Source organism: Elaeis guineensis, chromosome 4 (genome assembly GCF_000442705.2).
Source record: "Elaeis guineensis isolate ETL-2024a chromosome 4, EG11, whole genome shotgun sequence".
Taxonomy (NCBI): Eukaryota; Viridiplantae; Streptophyta; class Magnoliopsida; order Arecales; family Arecaceae; genus Elaeis; species Elaeis guineensis.
In genome coordinates this window covers 2672772-2695286 of record NC_025996.2, presented here as the reverse complement: position 1 = coordinate 2695286, position 22515 = coordinate 2672772, and the positions used below count along the sequence as shown (strand labels likewise).

Genomic DNA, 22515 nt, shown 5'->3' with positions numbered 1-22515 from the left:
CAATACCCTTCCACCCTCTTCCCACCGCCCAGAGAGAAACTAGGTGGCACGGAAGGAGAGAAGCAAGAGAGAATGGAGAGAGAAGAGGGAAAGGTGACGGATGTGAGTCTCAAGGAGCTCTCGAGGAAGCTTGAGGAGTTTTCCAAGGAGAGGGACTGGGGGCAGTACCACAGCCCAAGGAATCTGCTGCTTGCTATGGTATGAATTTTACTTCGTTACATTTCCACAACTTGATCCTTGGGTTGTTGGTTTCCTCATTAATATTAGTTTATCTTTCTTTCTTTTTTTTTTTCCATGTTTTTAATCGAAGGTTAATTTGGTTTTATGTCGTTGCCATCATTAGAACATGGATGTGATCCTTGGCAGGAAAAAATATATATTTTTTTAATTTTTTGATGTGAAGGCGTGAAGGCCCCTCACATTTCTCTTTGTAGGAAACCATAAAGAGCTACCAGATATAATCATAGATCAAAATAAGTGGTGGTATAGTGAACAATTCCTGGTTTCCGTGGTTATGTTTCTGGTAGTAATTAATAGTTGGAACATGGAGAAAAATTAGAGATAAATATCTTTTTCTAATATAGTAGATAGAAGAGATTATCATCACAAACATCATATCTCCTGCTTTTTCTTCTTCTTTTTGCGTTCCGCCTTCTCTTTTTCCTTCTATCTTCTGATGAAGGGCACAAGCTTTGGTTTCTCTCGCACCGGAACAGAATGAAAAAGGAATACTTGATGTTTCCTCTGTCATTTTTTCAAGCAAATTCCTCTCAAACTTCTGTAATTATAAGCCATTTTGAGATTTTTCTCTTGATTGGTCAAAAAAAAAAAAAAAAAAAAGAAGAAAAATCTAGCAAGAGAAGCTTTGTCCAGTTCTGCCTTCCAATCTCTTAATGGAACTAAACTATAACATATTCGATCACTCGGGGATTTTCTTAATTATATCTTCAAAGCTTAATAGTTCATCTTTCTCATTAGGAGCCTTGACTCTCTTTTTTTTTTTTTTTGTTTAATTTTGTTTTGCATGTTTTAGTGAATGCTTGGGTATGAGATTTCGAGTTGAAAATTGTGACAAAGAACTTATGTTGAATTTTCTAATTTTCTTAAAATCTGCGTGCTGCATCTACAGAGCCTTACTGTCATATCAGATTGTTATTTGATGGTGATTATTTGAGAAAGCAATACAGCAATATCAGCTAAGATTAATGAATAAATTCTGAGATTAGTCCACATACTTCCTCTCTTATTCTACAAAGCCATCCTCCAAGGGAAACCATCCAAAAATATCCAAGTGACAATGCCATTCCTTTTCATAAATCATGCTTCGAAGCGCGTTCAGTGATCCTATCTCCCATTGAAAGTTTTTTATTGCACCATTTTGATTAGTTTTATCCGCTATAATATGTTCTTAGGACGACAGCTCTGTCCCTCTCAGAAGCTTGCCTAGCTAAATCATCCTCTTGAAGAAATTAATTTGGAGTCAGTTCAGCCAATAGATAGAGTTTGAAGGTCTCAATATGCGTGTGATGATGATGCAAGAGGCCCACCATGAGGAGAACCAAAAATGGCCCCAGTTTTGTAAATTAAAGGTGGGCCCTGGACAAGGAAGTGGAACTTTAGTTAAAATGGGTTGGTGGATTTGAGCAAAAGATACGTGCAATCTCTGGTGGAGGTCATAGAATGTTTTCTTTGGGTGCCTATAATTTTATATTATCTTTTGAGGGAAGCCTATAATTTTATCTGTCATGTGGTGGTCTTTTGAAAGATGATGCAAGGCAGTGATTTCAACTACATTTTATGCTACTCCAGTGAAGGGCCGCAGAAAACCTCTCACCTATTAGGGACATATAATGTTCTAGTATTTAACTCTGAAGTGGGTGGCAGATTAAAAGATGGAGCCAATCACAACAGTAACTAGTGACATGTTGTTACCATCCTAGGCTGGGCCACACTTTATGGTACCTTTAATGGGGCATGTAGGGGACCAGATGGTCTTTTGTGGTAAACTGTAGAGCATGAACATCTCATTCAGGTGCCATTCCGGGAAGGCTTTTCATTGAAAGGGCTCTTTTGTTTCGCAAGGCCTTCACGCCCTTGTGTAGGATTAACATGATGATGATGATGATGATGATGATGTTGATGTTAGCCTCAATAATTTTGTTGATGGCAACGGTTCAACGCTGAACATAATGTGACTCGTATTGATGAGTTAACGAGAGAAAGAGAAGAAAGCAGACATGCATACTCATTGCTAGCTCAATGCAATGCTCATCAAAGATGAGTTTGGTTAGAATTATCTCATGCATGGAAGGGACAGTCGGTACTGATAAGCTCTTTCCATGCCTATCTCCAATCTCCACAGCCATTAGTTTATTCAAGCTATCATTGTTTTCTGTAATTGTTTAATTTATATGATCCATAGAGCTGATCATGAAAATGCCTATGATTTAGAATTACATCCTGCTTGTTTTTACTTTCCTTCATAGTAAGTGAATATGTAGAAGCATGGTGATCTGACACCTTATTGTCAATATATATATATATATATATATATATATATATATATATATATATTGAAGAAGAGAATTTTGAAAATTCACTTTTTGAGTTGGTTTTGTATTTGATATCATGTTCACAAGCTCTCAAAAACAAATTTCCACATCATTTAGTTCTTCATTAACTATAGGCTTTGTAAGAAATTAATGGTCATGTCCTTGTAACAAGAGTTATAGGAATTCTTGATGCCAACTAAAATAATATAAATTCAATATCAAGAAACAGACCAACAGTAGCACATCAAATTTTGCTACTTTCCTAAGTGGTAATCGACAAATAGGGGGCATGTTTTGATACTTCACATTGTCATTATAAGAAATGTGATGTCCAATGATTCTGAGCAAGCCAAAAGAAATAAGCAGGCAAGAGTGAATGTTAAGCAGTCACCAACTGCTGCTCATCAAAGGCCAGGGCGCTCTCTCTCTCTGCCCCCCCCAAACACTCCCCCTCTGATCTTGGTAGACCATCAAATTCCCTGCCTTGCCAAGTGAGTTTGAATGTGAAAGCACTATTATTGGCATTGTTTTCCTTTCAACAAAAATCAGTAACACTAGTCAAAGATAATTACCCTAATAAATTTTAGATGCTTTATGGAACATAAGACTACAATAAGTATGTAGTTCTTTCTTTCACATCATGTAGCAATTCTGCTATAAACAAGCATAAATGTGATATTCGAATGGTTTAGGGTTATTCCCGACAAGAATGTTATAAATTTTCAGTTCACATTATTTAGGTATTTTTTGATGGTTTTCCATTGCCTTTAGGTTTTTTTCATAAGTAATACCTTTAGGGTTTTCACCTTGTTACATACTTACCATCTACTCAAATATGACCTTGCACATCTATTCTCTTGATCAGGTTGGTGAAGTGGGGGAGCTCTCAGAAATATTCATGTGGAGGGGAGAAGTGGCCAAAGGTTTGCCAAATTGGAAGGAATCTGACAAGGAGCATCTTGGAGAGGAGCTGTCAGATGTCCTACTGTACCTGATACAATTAGCTGATATTTGTGGCATTGATCTAGCGGATGCAGCCACCAAAAAAATTATCAAAAATGCCATCAAATACCCTCCTAAATCTCAATGAAGAGCATACAACTACCATGGACCCTGTACTTGCATACACACCGTCTTGTTTTGTGGATGGAGTATGCCTTTTTAAAAAATAAAATAGAGTTCTAAATTTTGCTTCTTTCAAAAACTATAACCATGTTATTTGGGTATTTGGTCTTACATCCTTAAGAAGCATGTATGCAGACGCTTATTCAGCTTAAAGCAGTAGAAACTAATGATACTTGGTTCTCTTGTTCTTAGCTATGTTTCTTGGGTCAATCAATATTTGAAAGAATATTTTATGTTAATCTTTGTTGGTTTATAAATTAAAAAATGTAATTCAAAATTGCGTCACTTTTAGAATTGTCGCATATTGGATATTTAACTAAACATAAATTTATTTTAAAATAAATCCCTATTTTACATTTTCAAATAATTTGTTTTTTTAAACAGATGAGATTTAGATTTTATCAACTACGCCATCTATGCCTGGGCAGTGTATCCTAAGCACTAAACTCTATTACTTTAAAATAATGAGATTCGCTTCCAAGCACCGTCATCCGTTCGCCGGAACACAAGACTCTAGCCCATCCCTGTGATCTCTACATACCCCACCAATCCCCATTAACTTCCATGGCTCATATTTAACATCTGGAAAACAAAAACAAAAACAAATCCTTATAATAATTGTTGACATAGTAGTTATGTTACTCTTGAGAGGTGGATTGGACCTCAAAAATCCACTTGATAGTCAATTTGTCGCAAAAGATCATATGTTTTTGCAACATGATACACATTTGGTGATTTCTTTTCTACCTTCTTTATTGGGTCTCAGAACAAGATATGAAATAGATGCCGGTATAAAACATGTAGTGAAAGTGTATTATCGGTCTCCTACTTCACCATAGGGACAAAAGTATTTAGAAATCTATAAGTATTTAATTCTCTTAAAATAATAACCATGTCTCTCTGCTTTTTTTTTTTTTTTCAAAAATTATAAATGAATAAATCTTTTATTCACAAATTATTATTGCCAGTGAAGAGTTTAATTGTACAGAAGATAACTAGCTAATTCAAGTAAACAATGAGCTGCCTTCCCATCAACTAGAAGAAGACTGAGTTGCCTTCCTGTCAAGAAGGAGGGGAAGAAGAATTAGCTTAATCCTTTTTATCGCTAATATAAGTACATCCTTGTGTAGCCTCTTACGTATTATACAATGAAAATCCTGGTATCTCGCTCTAGCCATTAAAATGTTATCAGGAACGGACATGTGCAATGCGCATTAGAAAAATACATTAGTAAAAACTTCAGGAGATTAATAGATAAGAGAAATAAAATATGTGCATTACAAAAGAGTACCGACTTATTCTTTTTTTTTTATTCAATTTTAAAAAGAGTCTAATGTATTGAGCTGTGGATGAGAGATAGGTAAAAGATTTCTTTTTGGAAAAAAATAGAGCTCATTGGATTTAAACTATCTAGGAGAGACCATCTAGGTAAGAGATTGCATCACAGAAATAAATAGAGGCGCTCATGGGTTAATATTTAACTTCTTGTATTTAGGAGAAGCTATCTAAATAAGAGATAGAGGTGCAGAACATTATACACCTAACACCTTAACTATACTTTTTCACAGATATTTATGAAGAGAGGAAGCAAGAATGTTTTGGTAACAAAATCTGACATATGGGATCTAAAATAGTATATGTCTATATCATTTGGTATTATAGTATAGAAATTAGAATGAATGAAGTAATATCACCTTCTTCAGAATGGTCTCATTAGATCATCCCTCTGTTATAGATATTTCTATGTAGATGCCAAAAAAAAAAAAGGTGTTTTCTATTCAAACTGGGTTTTTTTGTGTGACCGAAATGGGAGTACAAGGCACGCTTAAAAAATATGAAATTCTCAGTTAGAAAAATATGGAATTCTCAGTTTAAATATTCCATCAGATTTTTAAATGCTGATGGATTTGGTAGAGGGGTATTTAAAAAGGTTGCTGATTTGGTAGGGGCTTTTTTTTATTATTATTTTTATAGTTTTTTTTTTCTGTACTCTCTTTTTTTTAATAAATTTTGATAATAATTGTGATAAAGCATATTAATTTTTTTTATATCAAAAAAAAATCTATTAGATGAGAAAAAAAAATACATGCTGTTTTTATTCTTTCCACATATGCATTTTTTTTTTCCTCTCTTCTTTTTTTTTTTAATGAGGAAATCTTTTTTTTCCTCTCTTGCCTACTTTCCCGATGTCTTCTTTTTCTCCCTCATTTGCCATAACTCCTTGTCCCACCACATGCAAAAAGTAAAAGGAGAAAAGTCCCATCAGATCATTGTCGTTGAGTTTAGGTTTCTCTTTTTAATTTAAAATTTTGTAAATCTAAAACTATTTTTAATTAAAAATCATCTAATATTAATAAAATAATATAAGCCACAATATGAACCACATGCCTAAGAAAACTAAGGGGTAGCCACTGAGAAAAAAAATTTCAAAAAAAAACTCACGAACAACAATTTGATATTTTAGTATTTTATTAAACTTTGTAAGATATATTTCACATATATAGATTAAATATTGGATATATATTTTACATATATATATAGACTAAATATTTTTACAAATATAAATATTTTTAGATAGAGTTTCCTCTTATATATCTTTCATACCATTTATCGTATTTATGTATGTATATATTTATCACCTTCATGTATGTATATGAAGAGGAGGAATAGTTGACGAATGGTTGGATCAAAACAATTTAAAGTGAGAGCATATTTATCTTTTTTTAATTTAAAAACATATCTTTACTTATTTTATTCAAACTTTAAAGTAGACTCCTTGGGTGGCTTATCAGCTTTTTTTTAATTATTTTTTTTATAAAGAACGCTCATTCAGAACGTGATAATACGATGTGGGGTTTCTATTTTAATATTCATAATTTATTTTAGCATGTGATTCTCACTTTTATCTAATTAAAAAAAATATTATGTTGCATTTGATGATGCATATAGAATTATCAAGATGATATCACTCATGGTCCTTATTGTGAGGTATTTCAATTTTAATAATTTAAAATTATCATATTTGATATGCCGTCGAAATTCAAAGTCATAGGCTATATAATACCAAAATTAACTCTGATATATCTCATAAAAATATATTTATTAATCATAAAAATATATTATTATAAATTATTAATATATTTATTAATATATTAATTATAAATATAATATAATTGTCTTATAAGTTATTAGTTTTATAAATTTTATTATATAAATATAAACTTTAATGATATATATCTATTATAATTTAAAATTATTATTGAATAATAATATAACAATAACATAACTAATATATGTATTATAATATATATCATAAAAGTAATATATATATATATATATTAGTAATCTTGTCTTCAAATTTCAGCCAACCCTGGATTTCCGGTGATGATTCAAGGGATGGAGATGATTATCAGTATACAAGTAAATATAGTGTTCTCGTCGCCGTCATCCACGTTATCGAACACCTTCTAAGGGTCATCAGATTATTCACCACTGGACTCCCAACGTGCTCTCCTCTGGCCAAAGTTGGGCTGCCGTATAGGACTGGTGAACCGGATGGCGAATTTTCGGATGATGTATCGTGGTGCTTCCCCGCTGCTAAGAGAGATTTGAAATACGATTTACAGGCCGGCCCGGCTTCGGTCGCGCCTACCATAAATTACTAATCCGTTCCTTTCCGCCAGACCGGAGTTCGGAGGCAGAGAACTTGGCGACCCTTTGGATTCCTCGCGAATCACCGGAGGTTTGTGCTCGGGTACGGTTAGTAGCTGGTGTAACGATCCTTTTCTTTTTGTTTCTAATACTATTTTGATGAATATTCGATAGAAATGTTGCAACTCCGATCATATTTTGATCTAGATCTGAAATCGAAGTTTAATAAATGGGAATCAATGCAAGAATCTGTGTGAAATCTTCGGATTAGTTGGATCCAGATTGCTTTCTTTCCCCACGTCAGGGCTAATTTCTTCGGTTTTTTTGTTCCCTGGGAAGACCTTGATTCAGGAACTATTTCCTTTTTATCTTTTTTATTTTATCCTTCGATTTCGTTATCAAGAATTACTAACCGTGAAACTTGGGAGTGGATCGGATGTGATGAATCATTTATTTTATTCATTATATGGAAATGCCAGTCGCGAGGGGCTTCTGGGCCCGGATCCGCCACCCAGTGGATTGGTTGGTCTTTGGATCGGAATTTGATCGGATGGATATGACTGTCCGATCGAATTGCCTAAATCTGACACCGGTTATCGATCCGTCAGGACAATTTTGTATTTTTTTTTTTTCCACTTATATGGATTTTTTTTGAGCAATTTTTCACTTTTATGGTCGTGCGGGAACGAGAAAGATTGGATTTTGATGGTGGCTTTTATAGGTGGAAGGATCAGCGGTAGAGATGGAGGGCACCGTGTTCGCTCCCTCGTTGGAAGGAATGAAGCATGTGAAGTCAGTGGATGGGGTAATGCTCGCCAAGCCTTTTCTGGAGGTCTGCAAGCTCATCCTGCCTGTTTTAGGTATTTGGCTTGTTCTACTCTCCTTTTCTTTGCTTTTTTCTTTCACTTGCCCATTTCGGTCAAGGTCTACTCAAATTCTCTCGTTTCTCAATTGCATTATTAGGGACAAGTAATTTGTATTCCTGTATGTAGTTCTTTCATTTGTGCACTTTTTCCAATGTAAAGCTTATGGAAACATAATTTTCATTGTTGTACTTCATTGAAGATATAAAATCCCAACATGGAATTCCAATTGCGTTTTGTGCTCTGTTTTATCACTGGTTAGGTACTTTTTGAAAATTGCATGTCTTGGAGCATCCTCGCTTGGCCAATCATGTGCTGTGGGATATGTCCAATGTTAAAAATAGAGCATATCACTCCTTCGCACTCCAACAGTGGTGTATGACACCCATGTCAATTAAAATTTTGACATTTGACATGGCCTCTGGTAGTGTCATGTCAAGAGGCGCTTTACTGCAAGGGATGACAATTATATTCTTGTAAAAGAAGAAAATGAAAAATTATTGAAAACGCTTGACAAATTTAACCTTTTTTTGGACTGCGATCATGAAACATCACACTTTTCTCTTCTTGTTCTCCAATGTGTTATGATGCCAAACTAATTATCAATTAGAAGTAACCATCACTACTAGGTTTGATATATAGTTTTTTGTTTTTTAAAATCTTTTTGCATTGTACGAAAGTGTTCATTTTTAAAATCTGTACCAATTTGATCACGGCCTCAATGTTTCCTCCCATTTTCCTAAATTACACTGTAAAGTTGTCTGTACAAATTTCACTTGCTATCTTGCTGTATAACGTTGACTACAAAACATTGCCAAATTTAGCGGTTAGATGCAAGGTTTAAATTTCTAGTATCAGTATACTCATTGATTCGTAAAACCAGACAAAGCATGATAGCAGCTGGCACAGATTTTTCTCTCTCTTTTTTACCTTTTTCTAGGTATTGATATGAAGGGCATCCCCAAGTACCATTCCATCAGTGGTCTGGTTCGAAATGGCCAGTACAGACCGGCACAACCTGTACTTAAATACTTGGTTAGATGTATCCATAGGCCATGAAACAATAGGCATACATCCACTGAAAGGCCTTAAAACGGTTGGTAGACCGGGAGAAATAATGCTTTGTTATTCGCTCTTGAAATGTAGAGTGCTTTTCTCATGCCTACTTAAGCTTTCTTTTATATCTCAGCCAACATAACTCCTACCTTTTCCTCCAAGTAGTCACAAGTCTTGCGATTAGGTGACAACACCAAATTGATGTAGCCAACAAATAGAGGTGTGCTGAAGAGTTACAAGAAAGAGAGCAGTGATGGTAATACGGAAGTAGATTAATTTTGTTTATAGGTTCTTATCATGAAAGAACATTATAATAGTAGACCAGAAAGTTCAATTATTGTTTATTACTGCTGAGTCAATTAATAGACAAAGACCAGGCTTTTTATTCAGAATACAGAATTTTTTTTAAAGTATGTAACTGGAGTGAAAATTTAAGATGATAGTAGTTAGTGGGCAATTCAGCTGTGGAATACCACCTTCTGAATTGCTCTCTTCATATACAAGGTTTGGATTAATATCATTGATATTCGAATAACTTTAGTTATTTTTAACAAATTTATTAACTTGGACGATGCTGCTTTTTAGAAATGCAGAATTATTTGATTTCTTTTTATGTGCATTGTACATGCTGCCCCTATGGACATTCACTATTGCATTGTTCAGAAAACATAAATTTCTCGCTGCTCACAACTGGGACAGCATGTTGTCATTTTTCATGGCATTTGACTGAGTTTGATTTTTTTTTTTTTTTTAATACTGTTATGTTTGCAGATAAATTTGGAGCTGCTATGTCCATTGTAAAGTCGGATATAGGAGGCAACATAGCAGTAAGATTTCTTTTATGTTTTTGTTGATAAAAAGAATCAAAAGTACATAATGATTTTTTCAGGACTTATATTTCCTGATTGCTTTGATAGGATAGCAATAAATTCTTCGCTACATTAAGTACAGTTTAGTGATAACCTTTTCATTCACCATAGGATCTGCCAGGAAATGAAACGTGCACATTCTGAGATCTTGTTATTTTGTCTGATCCAGCTTTCTTTATCCTCTTTTTGTCTCTGCTTCTTTGGTCCAAATCCTTCACAAATGTTTATTTTCTGATTTTCTTATGCAGAGACTGGAATCTAAATATGCTTCTGATCCTTTAAAATTTGAACACCTGTACAGCATGGTGCAAGTAGAAGTGGAATCTAAAACAGCGAAAGGTTCTTCAAGCTGCACCAATGGTCTTCTGTGGTTAACAAGGTATTCCGCATGAATTGTGTGCAATATGTTCACACTTTTGAAAGGGGCTCTGTCATTTTTGCACTTCCAATCGTTGCAAATTTGCCTTCAAGTGTTTGAGTTCATTTTGATTTTCTATTTTCCCTGGTTTCCTTATACATATATATATATATTCCCATCTAAATGTATCATTTTTGGATGTATCCATCCATTTAGGGCCATGGACTTCTTGGTGGAACTATTCCGTAACTTGCTTGAGCATCCGGATTGGACTATGTCACATGCCTGCACAGAATCCTACAGCAAGACCTTGAAGAAATGGCATGGCTGGCTTGCTAGTTCTAGCTTTACGGTAATGCATTCAGACTTTTGTCATAAAATTATAATCGTTAAAGCAGTGGCATAGAAGGAAAACAATCATCCATAATCCAGACTGCAACTTTGACATGGCAATAGGAATTGAAGCTACTCTCAATTTCTCAATTTCCCTTGACATGGCTTCAATCTCTCAGTTACCCCCGCAGACTTTTTTGTATGGTTTAGTTTGAAAGCAGTCATGTGGTAAACAAGTAGCTTCCTAAGTTCAATATTCATATAGCGTTGGCAAGTAAATCATAAGAATATTACATCTAGATATCTGATGCTAAAAACTACACCCTGCTTCAGCCATAATCCAATTGATTCAGGATATTATCAGTGCTTTACATATATCCGATTACCCTCTACTTTTCTGATATCGATCTTGTCAATCTCTGCCAACGCCTCCCATTAATGCCTTGATTTTGTATGGTTCCAGCTGTCAGCATGCGGCTCTTTTTCGTAGCTTGTAACTGGATTACTGATGCATCCACGATTACAGGTTGCCATGAAACTCGCTCCTGATAGGAAGAAATTCATGGAGGTTATTTGTGGCTCAGGTGACATTAATGCAGACATAGAGAAATTCTGCACAACCTTTGCTCCTCTTCTTGCAGAGAACCACAAGTTTCTGGTAAGCTCTTGTTGTGCCATTATTGTGGATCAGGTAGCTCTTACATTGTTCGTTTGTTGATCGAGATACTTGTATTTTGCTTATTGCAGGCTAGTGTTGATCTGGATGATCTTAAGGCTTCTTGATGTAGAAATCATCGTCTAGATCATCTCTCGTGATCCCTTCCCATCTTTGTCGCCAATTATATATTTCACTTTTGTTTTACAGGAAAATATTGGACCGTAAATGAGGCATCTATATAGATTTTTGCACTTAGTTCCTTTATGAGCCGCAGCACACGGGTTTCTTATGATAAAACCCAAAATTACAAATAACAAGTAGTTTTTGTGTCTTATTTTCTTATGATTAATGCATAGCTAATTTCTACATTTCTTTTGTTGTATATGTGAGGTGATTCAAGTATGTGCTCCGATCAACAGCTGGTTGCTGAGATTCCTTGTTTCTGGAACTGAAACGTAGGGATGATAGGGAACTGCCACATTTTGAGTGTACTAGTCCGATGTCTGAATTCTAAGCAAATTCCTAACAGGCATGCCTCTTATCCTAAACTAACACAGTTCATGCATCTCCAGTGGCTGGGTCTTTCTTTTTCAATTTTCTCTTTGGTAGACCCCATCAGAAAATGAGTATCATTGTGTGATAAAATATCATGGCCAGGCCTGTCTGTTCTTACGGTGTTCTATGACGTGTCATGGATTAAGTAGTGGTGATTTGCTAAAATTGCGACTGCATATTTTTTTATATTTGACTTCCATGCAGCCGTTTGAGCTCCTCTTTAGTAATGCGAGCTCTCCTCTTAAAATATCTTCTATAGTTTGTTACTTCTTCGTAGCACATTCTGGCTGTCATGGCTCCAAATTCATCCTATATCCACCTTTCTTGAAAGAAGAGATTTCCTACCCTCGTTTGAAGCTCTTTCCCGACCAAGGCACTCCTGTCTTCCAGCGTTTGGAGGGTAGCCTTTCCTTGATTTTTCATAATGGAGATCCTTAGTTGAGTCAATTCTTGGATGTCTGTGTTTTCTATACAACTTCCTAGGTAGAGGGAGGCGGAAGACCGAAAAGGAAAAGAGGGTGATCCTGGAATACCAAAAGGTTGAGGAGAGTTGGGTTTTTCTATCATATGACGCTAGTTGCACGGATATGCTGGTATGTGAGGCATATTGCACTGTCCATGTTTCCCTCACATACTTTACCTTATGTTCTCCATCTCGTGTTTCTTCTGTCCCTTAAGATTAGCTTGCTTAGAATGAAAAATTTATACCCTACATCAGGCGCATCGTGCGGCTGTGGACTACACCAATAAGCTCACCTCCTTTCTATAGGCCTAGTATTATGACATAGGTCTATAGCAAAGAGTCAAGATGATTGGTGCAGTAGATAGCTATGTGGGGCACGTGATATAGAGCATAATTTCTTCAAATTCAAATGTCTTCTCCGGTATTAACTATTTATTTAAATAATTTTATAATTTTGATTATAATTTATTTTTAGTCCCTACATGATAGGTGGATTAAAATTGAGAGGTCTTGTTGAATGAGAGATAGTTACAGCTCGATCGAGAGAGAGAGAAGGTCCTTTCGCCCAAAACAGCAGCAGTGAGGCCATTCCTACTTGTCGAGTGCCGGAAAGAATGGTCAGTTTGGCTCAAGAGTACTGCCAGTTTGACATAACTATATCGTCCCTCGATATTCCCGACCTCTAAAACTCTCTAGCTGCCTCAGCAATGACTCGCAGGATTCTATCCATTTTTTGGAAGCCTCCTCCTTCGAGATTTGTAAAGATTAATTTTGATGATAGTGTTAAAGGTGGGAGGGGCAGAGTGGGCTTGTCATTCGTGGCTTCGATGGGAGATTTTTGATTGCTGATGGGTCTCACCTTTTTGAGTATTTGGTTTTGACGGTAGAGCTTCACGCCATCTAGGCAGGTGTCATCTTTGTTAGGCATTAGCTTTATCACTACAACAAAACAGGTTATTAGCGACGAAAAATTTTTGTCGCTTATAACCAATTTTCGTCGCTAATATATATTAGCGAAGAAATTTTCGTCGCTAATATTTCGTCACCAATAATCGCGTCGTTGATAATATTTTACGATGGAAAAAAAAATTCATCGCTAATAAAAGATATTTGCGACGAATATTTTTCATCGTTAAAAGTAAAAGATGAAAAAATTTAATTGTAAAAAAAAAATATTTGCGACGAATTATACCGTCGCTAATAAATAAAAAATTAATAGCAATAAAAATATTTTCGTCGCTATTAATTTCAAAGTTTTAGCGACTAAAAGTTTACAACGTAAAAAATATTTTTTGCAACGAAAAAATTTCGTCACTATTAATTTAATAAAAAAAATTTTAAAAAATAAAATTGAATAATATTAGTGACGAAAAATTATATCGTAAATAATTCAATTTGCAACGAATATTTACGTCGCTAATAATTATTTGCGATGAAAAATTTTTCGTCACTGTTAATTATATATTTATTAAAAAATTAAATTATGTTAGTAAAATATTTTTGGTGACAAATCTTTCATCGTGAATAATTCCATCGTTAATAATTTAGTCATATTTTTTTTAAAAAAATTATGAATATATATTTTTAATTTATATGTATAATATTTTTTATAAATTAAAAAATTTAAAATAAAAAATTTACACAATAAATTGATAAATAAATGTTATTATTTTATTTTATTAAATTAAAATTATTAGAGATTGAAATAAAAAAAATACATCAATAAGCCGTCAAATATCGGTATCTAGAGAACGAGCTGCGGATGGAGAGCGCTCGATGAAGCTTGGACCGACCTGTTGCTGCCTTATCAGCTGTATCGTCTGCTCTATCTGCGCCATCCACTCTATCATCTGGATCTGAAGCTGCTGATACTCGTCGATGCATGCAGCCAACTCCTGAGCTCGATGCTCAGCCTGTTGTCGATCTATGACAGCCTGCTCAGTCTGCCTCTGCACCTCCGTTAGTCGAGCCTCGCATGCAGAATGAATGTTAGCCCTAGATGAGCGTGAGGATGAGGGAGCAGTGATCCCATATCCTAGATCCCTAATATAACAGAATCTCGTACCGAGCACCTGATCACAGATCTCATCATCTGTGGGTACGGTCGAGCCCTCAAAGATAGGCTGGGATCTCATGTATGTCATACGATTTTAAAAATTAAAATTAAAATTATTTTAATTTTTAATAAAAATCAGACTGCGAATGAAAAAATAATTGAAAAAACTTACAAAGAGCTCTTGGCTCTCCGTCGTCCACTCTCCCGACTGTCGTTAGTAGGTCCGCTGGTAGATATCGATCCTACCAGAAAGCTCGCCACTCTCTACATCTCTCTGTAATTTGAGAATTAATTAAAAAAATTTAAATAACTAGAGAATTATATGCTAATTAAAATTTAAAAATTACCTTTCATGTGCTCCATGTGACGAGCGAACGATCTCGAACTTCCATAATGCAGCACGATCTGTCTCATCTGATTTGATGCATGTGATGGTGATAATCCTTGAAATGCAAGGATAGATGAGTGTCGATGGCTCGCCTCATATGATCCTCTTCAAAATCAACGATGTCAAATACACCCTATCAATAATAAATATTAGAAGAATACTATGTAAATTAAATATTCACAATATAATTTATTTTATCTGTAAGTGGGTGTAGAAAATCTTTCTCTGAGCTGGTAGAACGTGACGCCAATCGAAGAGCATCACAGGGGCATAACTGCGGCATATGATGCCCAGCTCAGTCTGCCATGATTCGCACCATCCCTTAATGGGTCTGGAGTAACCGATTGGTATCTCGATTCAGAGATGCTGTCCTGAATGCTCGCATCTCTAACGCTCTAGAGCGAGGTTCTTCGATGGACCTCGCCCTCGCCTCACTACCGATAAAGACTGACCTAAAATAACAATAAATAAATCATTAGTATGATCCAAATAAAAGAATCAAATTTTATTATATAAAAAATATAATAATATCACTGGGATCCACCTCACTAGGACCCACCTCACTGGGATCTACCTCACTGGGACCCTCTGACAGTAGAGCCGGTGCGGCAACGGAGATCGATGAAGGCACCTCAACCTCCGAGGTAGACTATGAACGCGAACATCGTTGTCTGTCTCCTAGTGTCATATCTGCAATAATTGAGATATAAATAAATATAATATTGAATAATAATAATAAAAATCAAATAACATTCTAATGAATATAATTATATCGCATACCATTATTGCAAGACAAGATTGAATGAAAAATATAGATCTACTCATCAATATTCATATCTTCCTCGATATATAGATCCTTCTCTGAATCATAGTAATCGATATATGTGTCGTCTTCTATCTCATCGTCATTTATAAATGGATCATCGCCCTCTGACTCATCAAGATTAAATACAAAATCAGCTTCAACTTTGTTGGACGGTAGATCAGTCCTATTCAAAGGTGCCGTTACAAATTCTTCATCAACCAAAAGCTCGACTAATGTTTGTTCTTCTTGCTGAAAATTTTTTTCTTCATGTAAATCCGAATTTTCATCCATTTCTAAATGGATTGGTATGTCATATACGCCTCTAGGTATTATTTTTTGTATAACATGCCAATTACCTCGATACTTTAGATCCTTTAAATATATTACTTGTTTCGCTTGAGTTGCTAATATATACAGCTCATTTTGGTACCATGTTCGTGCAAAATTTACACTGATAAATTATGAATCGATATGAATACCAATTTTTTTTATTACTAATATCCCATCATTCACACTGAAATAAAAATATAAAATTACTGGACCCATACTTCAGTTCTATGATATCTACCAGTACACCATAATAATCAATCTCTTCTTCTCCTTCATATCCTGTTGTAGCAATCTCATTATTCTGGATCCATCATTGTATCTCAAGCTTTCTTGTGTGAAATCTCATTCCTCCAATGATACAGAATGCGTAGTGATTAATCCTTCGATCGGGACTACATACTAAATCATGCAACTCATCGATCGTACCCACTTTTTTATTGAAATACTTATGTTTCATCTACATCATTAGATAAAAAATTATGTTGGTTCAAATAATATTATTTATAAGTAAATAAATAATGTATCACTAATGTAACTTACAAGATCATCAAATTATTTTACAAATTTTCTCCTATGTCGATCATCGGCATCCGTATTATTTTTTCTACATAGTATACTCTTGTGCTCACTGCAAGAAGTTACGATTTTTAATTTTACATCGACATAAAAAATTTTCTTAAATATTAAACAGTATGGTAAAATGATACTTAATAAAATTTTTAATTTCTTCACAATTATTTAGAATGTAAAAGTGTACCGTGGATAGCTTGTTCACGTCCATAAATTCATATCTCCTTACACCAATAGGTCGAACCGTTTGTTTAAATATAGGCAATGTCGATTTATTGTCATCCCATTCATGGTCTGCATTACGATCTGTACGATTGAATCTTGTTTCGATATCATCAAGATACATCGAGCAGAATGTGACACACTCAGTAGCTATATATGCTTCTACTATAGACTCTTCAGGTCTTGCTTTATTGCGCACATATTTTTTTAAGGTACATAAGAATCTATAAATAAAAATAAATTTAAATTTTAAAAATATATTTACATCTTATAATTGATATGATAAAGTACATATAATTTTTTTACCTTTCAATAGGATACATCCATCGATAATGTATCGGTCCAACCAAAAGAGTTTCACTCGCAAAGTACAAATGCTTTGCATCGAAGTCTTTCCACACTAAAGAGTCAGCCGGGTGGCTTAGTATGTTCTCCTCCGGAACCCGCTGCTCATAATGCTATCTCATTTCTTCAGCTGTCTTTGTGGACATATATAATCTTTGAAGTATTAGAATCAATGAAAAATATCTCAAAATCTTTTGAGGTATCTTCTTTGCTTTCTTATTATCGATTTTGTATCTAGACTCATTGCATTTCGGATATTCAGTTACTTATTCGTTATCTTTATAAAATAATATACAGTCATTTTTGCAGGCATGTATAAGAATATGATCAAGTTCTATTTTTCGCATGTATATTTTTGCTTTAGAATATAATTTCGAAAGTCTCTTTCTATCGAGAAGAGCTACTTTAATCAATGTTAAAATTTGATCAAATAACTTCTGACTCCATCGATTCACGATTTTCATATGAAGCAATTTTATCAAAAACTCTAACTTGAAAAATTTTGTACAATTTGGATAGAGTGGCTCTCGTGCATCCCTTACAAGCTTTGCAAACTATTCAGAAGTCCCTTCTACCTCAAGTCGGATATTAAGTTCATGATCAGAATTACTTTCAAATGCAGTAGTACTCATGCGTATATTGGAACAAGCACCTTGATGTAAATCATCTAACAATTTTTCTATACCACTATGTTCGACAGGTCCACCAGCATCACTATCATCTTCAGTATCGTCATCGTCGCGCACCACTTCATTCGGATCACCCTCCCCATGCTATATCCAACAAGTATACTTCTTACCCATACCATATTGTAGCAGATGCTCCTCAACAAGTGTTATGTGATGATATACTAAATTGACATATCTCTTACATGGACACTTTATCTGACTAACACTGTCAGCCTTATGCCGTGCAAACTCAATAAAATCTCGAACTCTTTTTTGATATTCAAGTAAAAAAATATCCTTAGCATTCATCCAATTTTTGTTGATATTCATCTAACAACAAACACAAAATCATTAACAACCAAAAAAAAAATTCAGTGGTATTCTAGATTCTGATCCGAATTTCAGACTCAATCATATTCCAAATTTCAGCCAAAATTCCAATTCAGATCCAGATCTGGATCACTTTATACAAAACAACACATATTAAAAAACACAGACTGAACAGTAACACAGAAAATATGTTACATCAATTTAATGAAGTAAAAATGCATGATCCTATCTATTTCAAATTATTACTAACAGGCGTGGCTCTATACCTTTCAAAAAAATAATAATTTTATTATTATTATTAGTGAATATTTTGCCTCATTTTTGTGAAAATTTCGACAGCATTTCTCCTTGGTTCTCCAAGCATACGATGTGGGTATGGTGCCTACGCACCCTATCCACCATATATCCGAAGAACAATGGATAGATAACTACTGAATACCACATAATGAAATGAAATATCAACTATTAACAATAATAATATTATTACTTTTTCAAAAAATTCGAATACAGAACATCCAAGATTCGATCTCGATGAAGATCGACTCTTGAACAAGAATCTACGGCTCAATACAATTTAACTACCATCTTTGAACATGCATTCGAAGATTGATTTTTAATTTATCAAAAAAGAATAACTTCATATTGCAATTTTTTCATCAAAAATTTTAATAATTTTTTTTCTAAAATAAAAATATTTTTTATATTTATAATTTCAGCAGCATACAAAACAGTGCATAAAATAATTAAATTGTAACAAGTAACAGCAATGTACATTATGTTAGTAAAAAAGATAATTAATTAAATAATTAAATAATTTCAACAGTAATACTAAAAAATAATATACAATAAATATAATTAATCAAATAATATGCATCTCCCTCCACGTCGGCCCGATCCAGCCCAGCCCAGTCCGCCCGACCCGACCCAGCCCGCCCCGTCCCCATCCCCATCGGTCCCAGCCCATCCCCACCAGCCTCGGCCCGACCCAGACCCATCCCCACAGGTCCCGGCCTGACCCGAAACCAGCCCGGCTCGGACCCGACCCACCCGACTCGACTCGACCCGCCCTGCCGGACTAGCCCGGCCCCATCCCCGGAGGCCCAGCTCGACTCGAAATCGACTCGACCCGACCCAACCGGCCCCAGCCCGGCCCGACCCGACCTGACCCGGCTTGGCCCACCAAACCGGCTCGACCTCGCCCCCGACCCGGCTCGACCCGCCCCGACCTTGTCTACGCCGGCTAGGCCCCATCCGCACCGCCCTGACCTGACCCACTCGTCCCCATCCCCATGCCCGCCGGCCCCGGCCCCATCCACATCTGCTTGACCAGGCCCGACCCGACCCACCTGTCCACACCGGTCCGATCGGGCCCCGGCACTGTCCACACCTACCCCGATGGCCTGACAAAAGAATAAAAAAAATAAAGATGGATTATCGATGGCGGATGCAAGCGCCGTCGGCCCGACCTCGTCCTCGCCGGTGTCTCCCCCATCCCCGACGGCCCATTGGTGACTCGAGAACCCCCCCTCCCAAAAAAAAAAAGAAAGCTTACCTTATCGGTGGACGCGACTGCGACGGTGACGGTGGCGAACTCGACGGTCGGGAGAGGGGGATGCGGGGGGAGCGCGCGAAAGCATAGTGGGGGGGGCATCGGGGAAGAAAATGGATTTCAGATGGAATTTGATGGGACGCGATGTATTAGCGATGAAAATTTTCATCGCTAATAATTTAAATAAAAAATAATTTATAATAAAAAATAGTTTTTCATCGCTAATAATGTTATTGACGACGTAACTATTTTTCATCACTAATAGTTCCCATCAAAAAAAAATTCTGCTGAAAAAATTATTCCCCCCCCAAAATATTATTTGCGACGAAATCATAGGTATCATTGCTAATAATTTTTTAACGACGGAAACTTTTCATCGCTAATAGTTTCCACCAAAATATTTTTCAGTAAAAAAATTTTTTCAACAAAAAAGTTATTTATGACGATAAATTTTCATCGTTAATTACATTATTAGCGACGGAATATCTTTTTCATCACTAATAATTACTGAAAAAAAATTATTTTTTTAAAAAATTTATGTTAAATTTTTTCTTAAATATTATGGTAATTTCAAAAGGTTTTAATGGTCGACAGATATGAGGATATTTAAAAGTTTCGAAGAATAATATTAAAGCATACAGCTTGAGATCTCCAAATTTTACGTTATAGATAAGATGGAGATGGATAGAATAAAGCAATTATAAATATAATTTTTTTTCCTACATCCAGCCTTGATGTTCAAGAACATCGGTAGCAAAAGGTAATTTTCAGACGTTGTTATCTTTTTGGGATAATGGTGCTATCGTCTTGCATAATATAGCTCCATCTTAATCGGCCACGCTTACTATTAACTAAAACCTTATCAGGGATAATATTGTTTAGGTTGGTTGCTTGTTCTGTTATTTATGCTTAATGTAGATATTTTTTTAGGCTTCGAAATCATGAATTAGACAAGAAACTAGATCATCAGTTTGGAATTTTTAGGTTAAAGTTTTGATTAGATCCCTAGTATTTTATATTGTATATAATCGAACGCATGTGGGTTGGATGATCCCATCTAGGCCTTGAAGTGACCAGCATGTGCTTGTGACTTACAACTTTGAATCTAATTAAGTATTTGTTTAGATAGTTGGGCCTAAAATTCTATGAGATGCATGAGCTAACCACCAAATATACAGAATTATAAGCTAAGCTTGGCCTATTTTACCATTGTCTAGGACTGATTTTTGAGTTCCATAATATTTTGGATCTAACCATTCAAATAGATCCTAAATTAGAATCAATTAAGTCTTTGTTAAAAAATAAATATTTTTTTAATGTTATTTTTTTTATATTACTACATATTCATCTTAATATTCTGCATACTTTTCTTGTGCACATATTATTTCTTAAAAACTATCTAATATTTATTTTTATAAATATAAAAAAATTTACTATAATATATCTAAATATCCTCCAATAGAAAAAAATTTTAAAATTTTTAAAATATTTACGATAAAATTTTTCGTCGTTAAAAAAGCCATTAGCGACGGAAATCTTTTATTCCATTGCTAATAGTCTAGTTTTCGAAATTTTAAATTTTTTATTTTTCAAATATTGACGATGAAAGATATACATCGTAAATAAGCAACGATTTTGCGATGGTTATTCGATTTAGCATTGTAAATAGTGGATTATTTAAGATGAAAAATTTTCATCACAAATTATTTTTTATTTTTAAATTTTTAAAATAAGTTTATTAGTGACAGAAAAATCTTCTTCCGTCGCAAATGTGCTTAATGATTTACGACAAAAATTTTTTACATCCCTAATACTGTCATTTTTGAAAATTAATTTTTTTTTATTTTCATATATTAGCGATGAAAATATTCATCGTAAATAAGTAGCAATTTTTCGATGGAAAATAATTTTTTGTCGCAAATAGATGATTATTTATGACGTAAAGTTTTCTTCGCAAATATTCTATAATTTTTAAATTTTTAATTTTTTTTAATTATTTATGATGAAGATAGTTTGTCGTAAATAATCAATTATTGGCGACGTAACATTTTTTATTAGTCACAAATAGCTTATCTTTTGAATTTTTAAATTTTTTATTTTTCACATATTAGTGATAAAATTTTCATCATAAATGATCAATGTTTGGCGATGAAAAAATTATTTTTCATCATAAATATTATGTTATCTACGACATATTTCGTTTCATCATAAATAATCTTTAATTTTTAAATTTTTAAATTCTTTAACTTTTTTAAATATTAACGATGAAAAGTTTCATCGTTAATAAGGCTTATTTGCGACACAAATAGTATTTTCATCATAAATAATTAAATTATTTACGATGAAAAGTTACGTCGTAAATAATCTATAATATTTGATATTTTAATTTTTTTTTCTCTTCAAATATTAGTGATGAAATTTTTAGTCATAAATAAAGATTATTTACGATGGAAAAGTATTTTCATCGTAAAAATTTGAATTATTTACGATGAAAATATTTTCATCGCTAATATTTAGATATTTAAAATTTAAATAATATTTTATTATTTATAGTAAAAAATCATCGAAAATAAATATTTATTTATGACGAAACTCTATTTTTCATCGCTAATATTTTTTATTGATGACGAAATAATGAAATCATCATAAATATTTTTTTTATCAACAGAAGTTATATTACGTCGCAAATAGTTTTATTTGTGACGAAAAGATTTCCGTCGAAAAAAGGCCATTTTCTTGTAGTATATGCGGAGAGGATTTTTCTGAAAG

The 22515-nt window shown here is 34.3% G+C and overlaps 2 protein-coding genes across 3 annotated transcripts; both read left to right on the top strand.

Moving 5' to 3' along the window:
- Positions 1 to 8: 8 nt before the first annotated feature.
- LOC105033616 (uncharacterized) lies at positions 9 to 3874 on the top strand. The gene is made up of 2 exons (XM_010908489.2): positions 9 to 198; positions 3418 to 3874. The coding sequence occupies exons 1-2, from the start codon at positions 73 to 75 to the stop codon at positions 3640 to 3642; spliced, it is 351 nt and encodes a 116-aa protein (XP_010906791.1). The 5' UTR covers positions 9 to 72; the 3' UTR covers positions 3643 to 3874.
- A 3302-nt stretch (positions 3875 to 7176) lies between these two features.
- On the top strand, positions 7177 to 11731 carry LOC105033617 (glycolipid transfer protein 1-like). 2 transcript variants are annotated; one of them, XM_073255051.1, is made up of 7 exons: positions 7177 to 7431; positions 8050 to 8188; positions 10019 to 10074; positions 10365 to 10495; positions 10691 to 10826; positions 11334 to 11465; positions 11555 to 11731. In XM_073255051.1, exons 2-7 carry the CDS (start codon positions 8071 to 8073, stop codon positions 11588 to 11590), a joined length of 609 nt encoding a protein of 202 aa, XP_073111152.1. In that variant the 5' UTR covers positions 7177 to 7431; positions 8050 to 8070; the 3' UTR covers positions 11591 to 11731. The 2 variants fall into 2 exon arrangements, with proteins under 2 accessions (XP_073111152.1, XP_019702264.2); XM_019846705.3 differs by having other exon boundaries at positions 7177 to 7436.
- The last annotated feature ends 10784 nt before the right edge of the window (positions 11732 to 22515 follow it).

Bases quoted from the DNA above. Each gene is read 5' to 3' on its own strand.
- LOC105033616 (XM_010908489.2), top strand. From the start codon at position 73: ATGGAGAGAGAAGAGGGAAAGGTGACGGATGTGAGTCTCAAGGAGCTC. The intron at 199-3,417 runs GTATGAATTTTA...TCTCTTGATCAG, and splicing joins GGAATCTGCTGCTTGCTATG to GTTGGTGAAGTGGGGGAGCT.
- LOC105033617 (XM_073255051.1), top strand. From the start codon at position 8,071: ATGGAGGGCACCGTGTTCGCTCCCTCGTTGGAAGGAATGAAGCATGTG. The intron at 8,189-10,018 runs GTATTTGGCTTG...TTATGTTTGCAG, and splicing joins GCTCATCCTGCCTGTTTTAG to ATAAATTTGGAGCTGCTATG. The intron at 11,466-11,554 runs GTAAGCTCTTGT...TGCTTATTGCAG, and splicing joins CAGAGAACCACAAGTTTCTG to GCTAGTGTTGATCTGGATGA.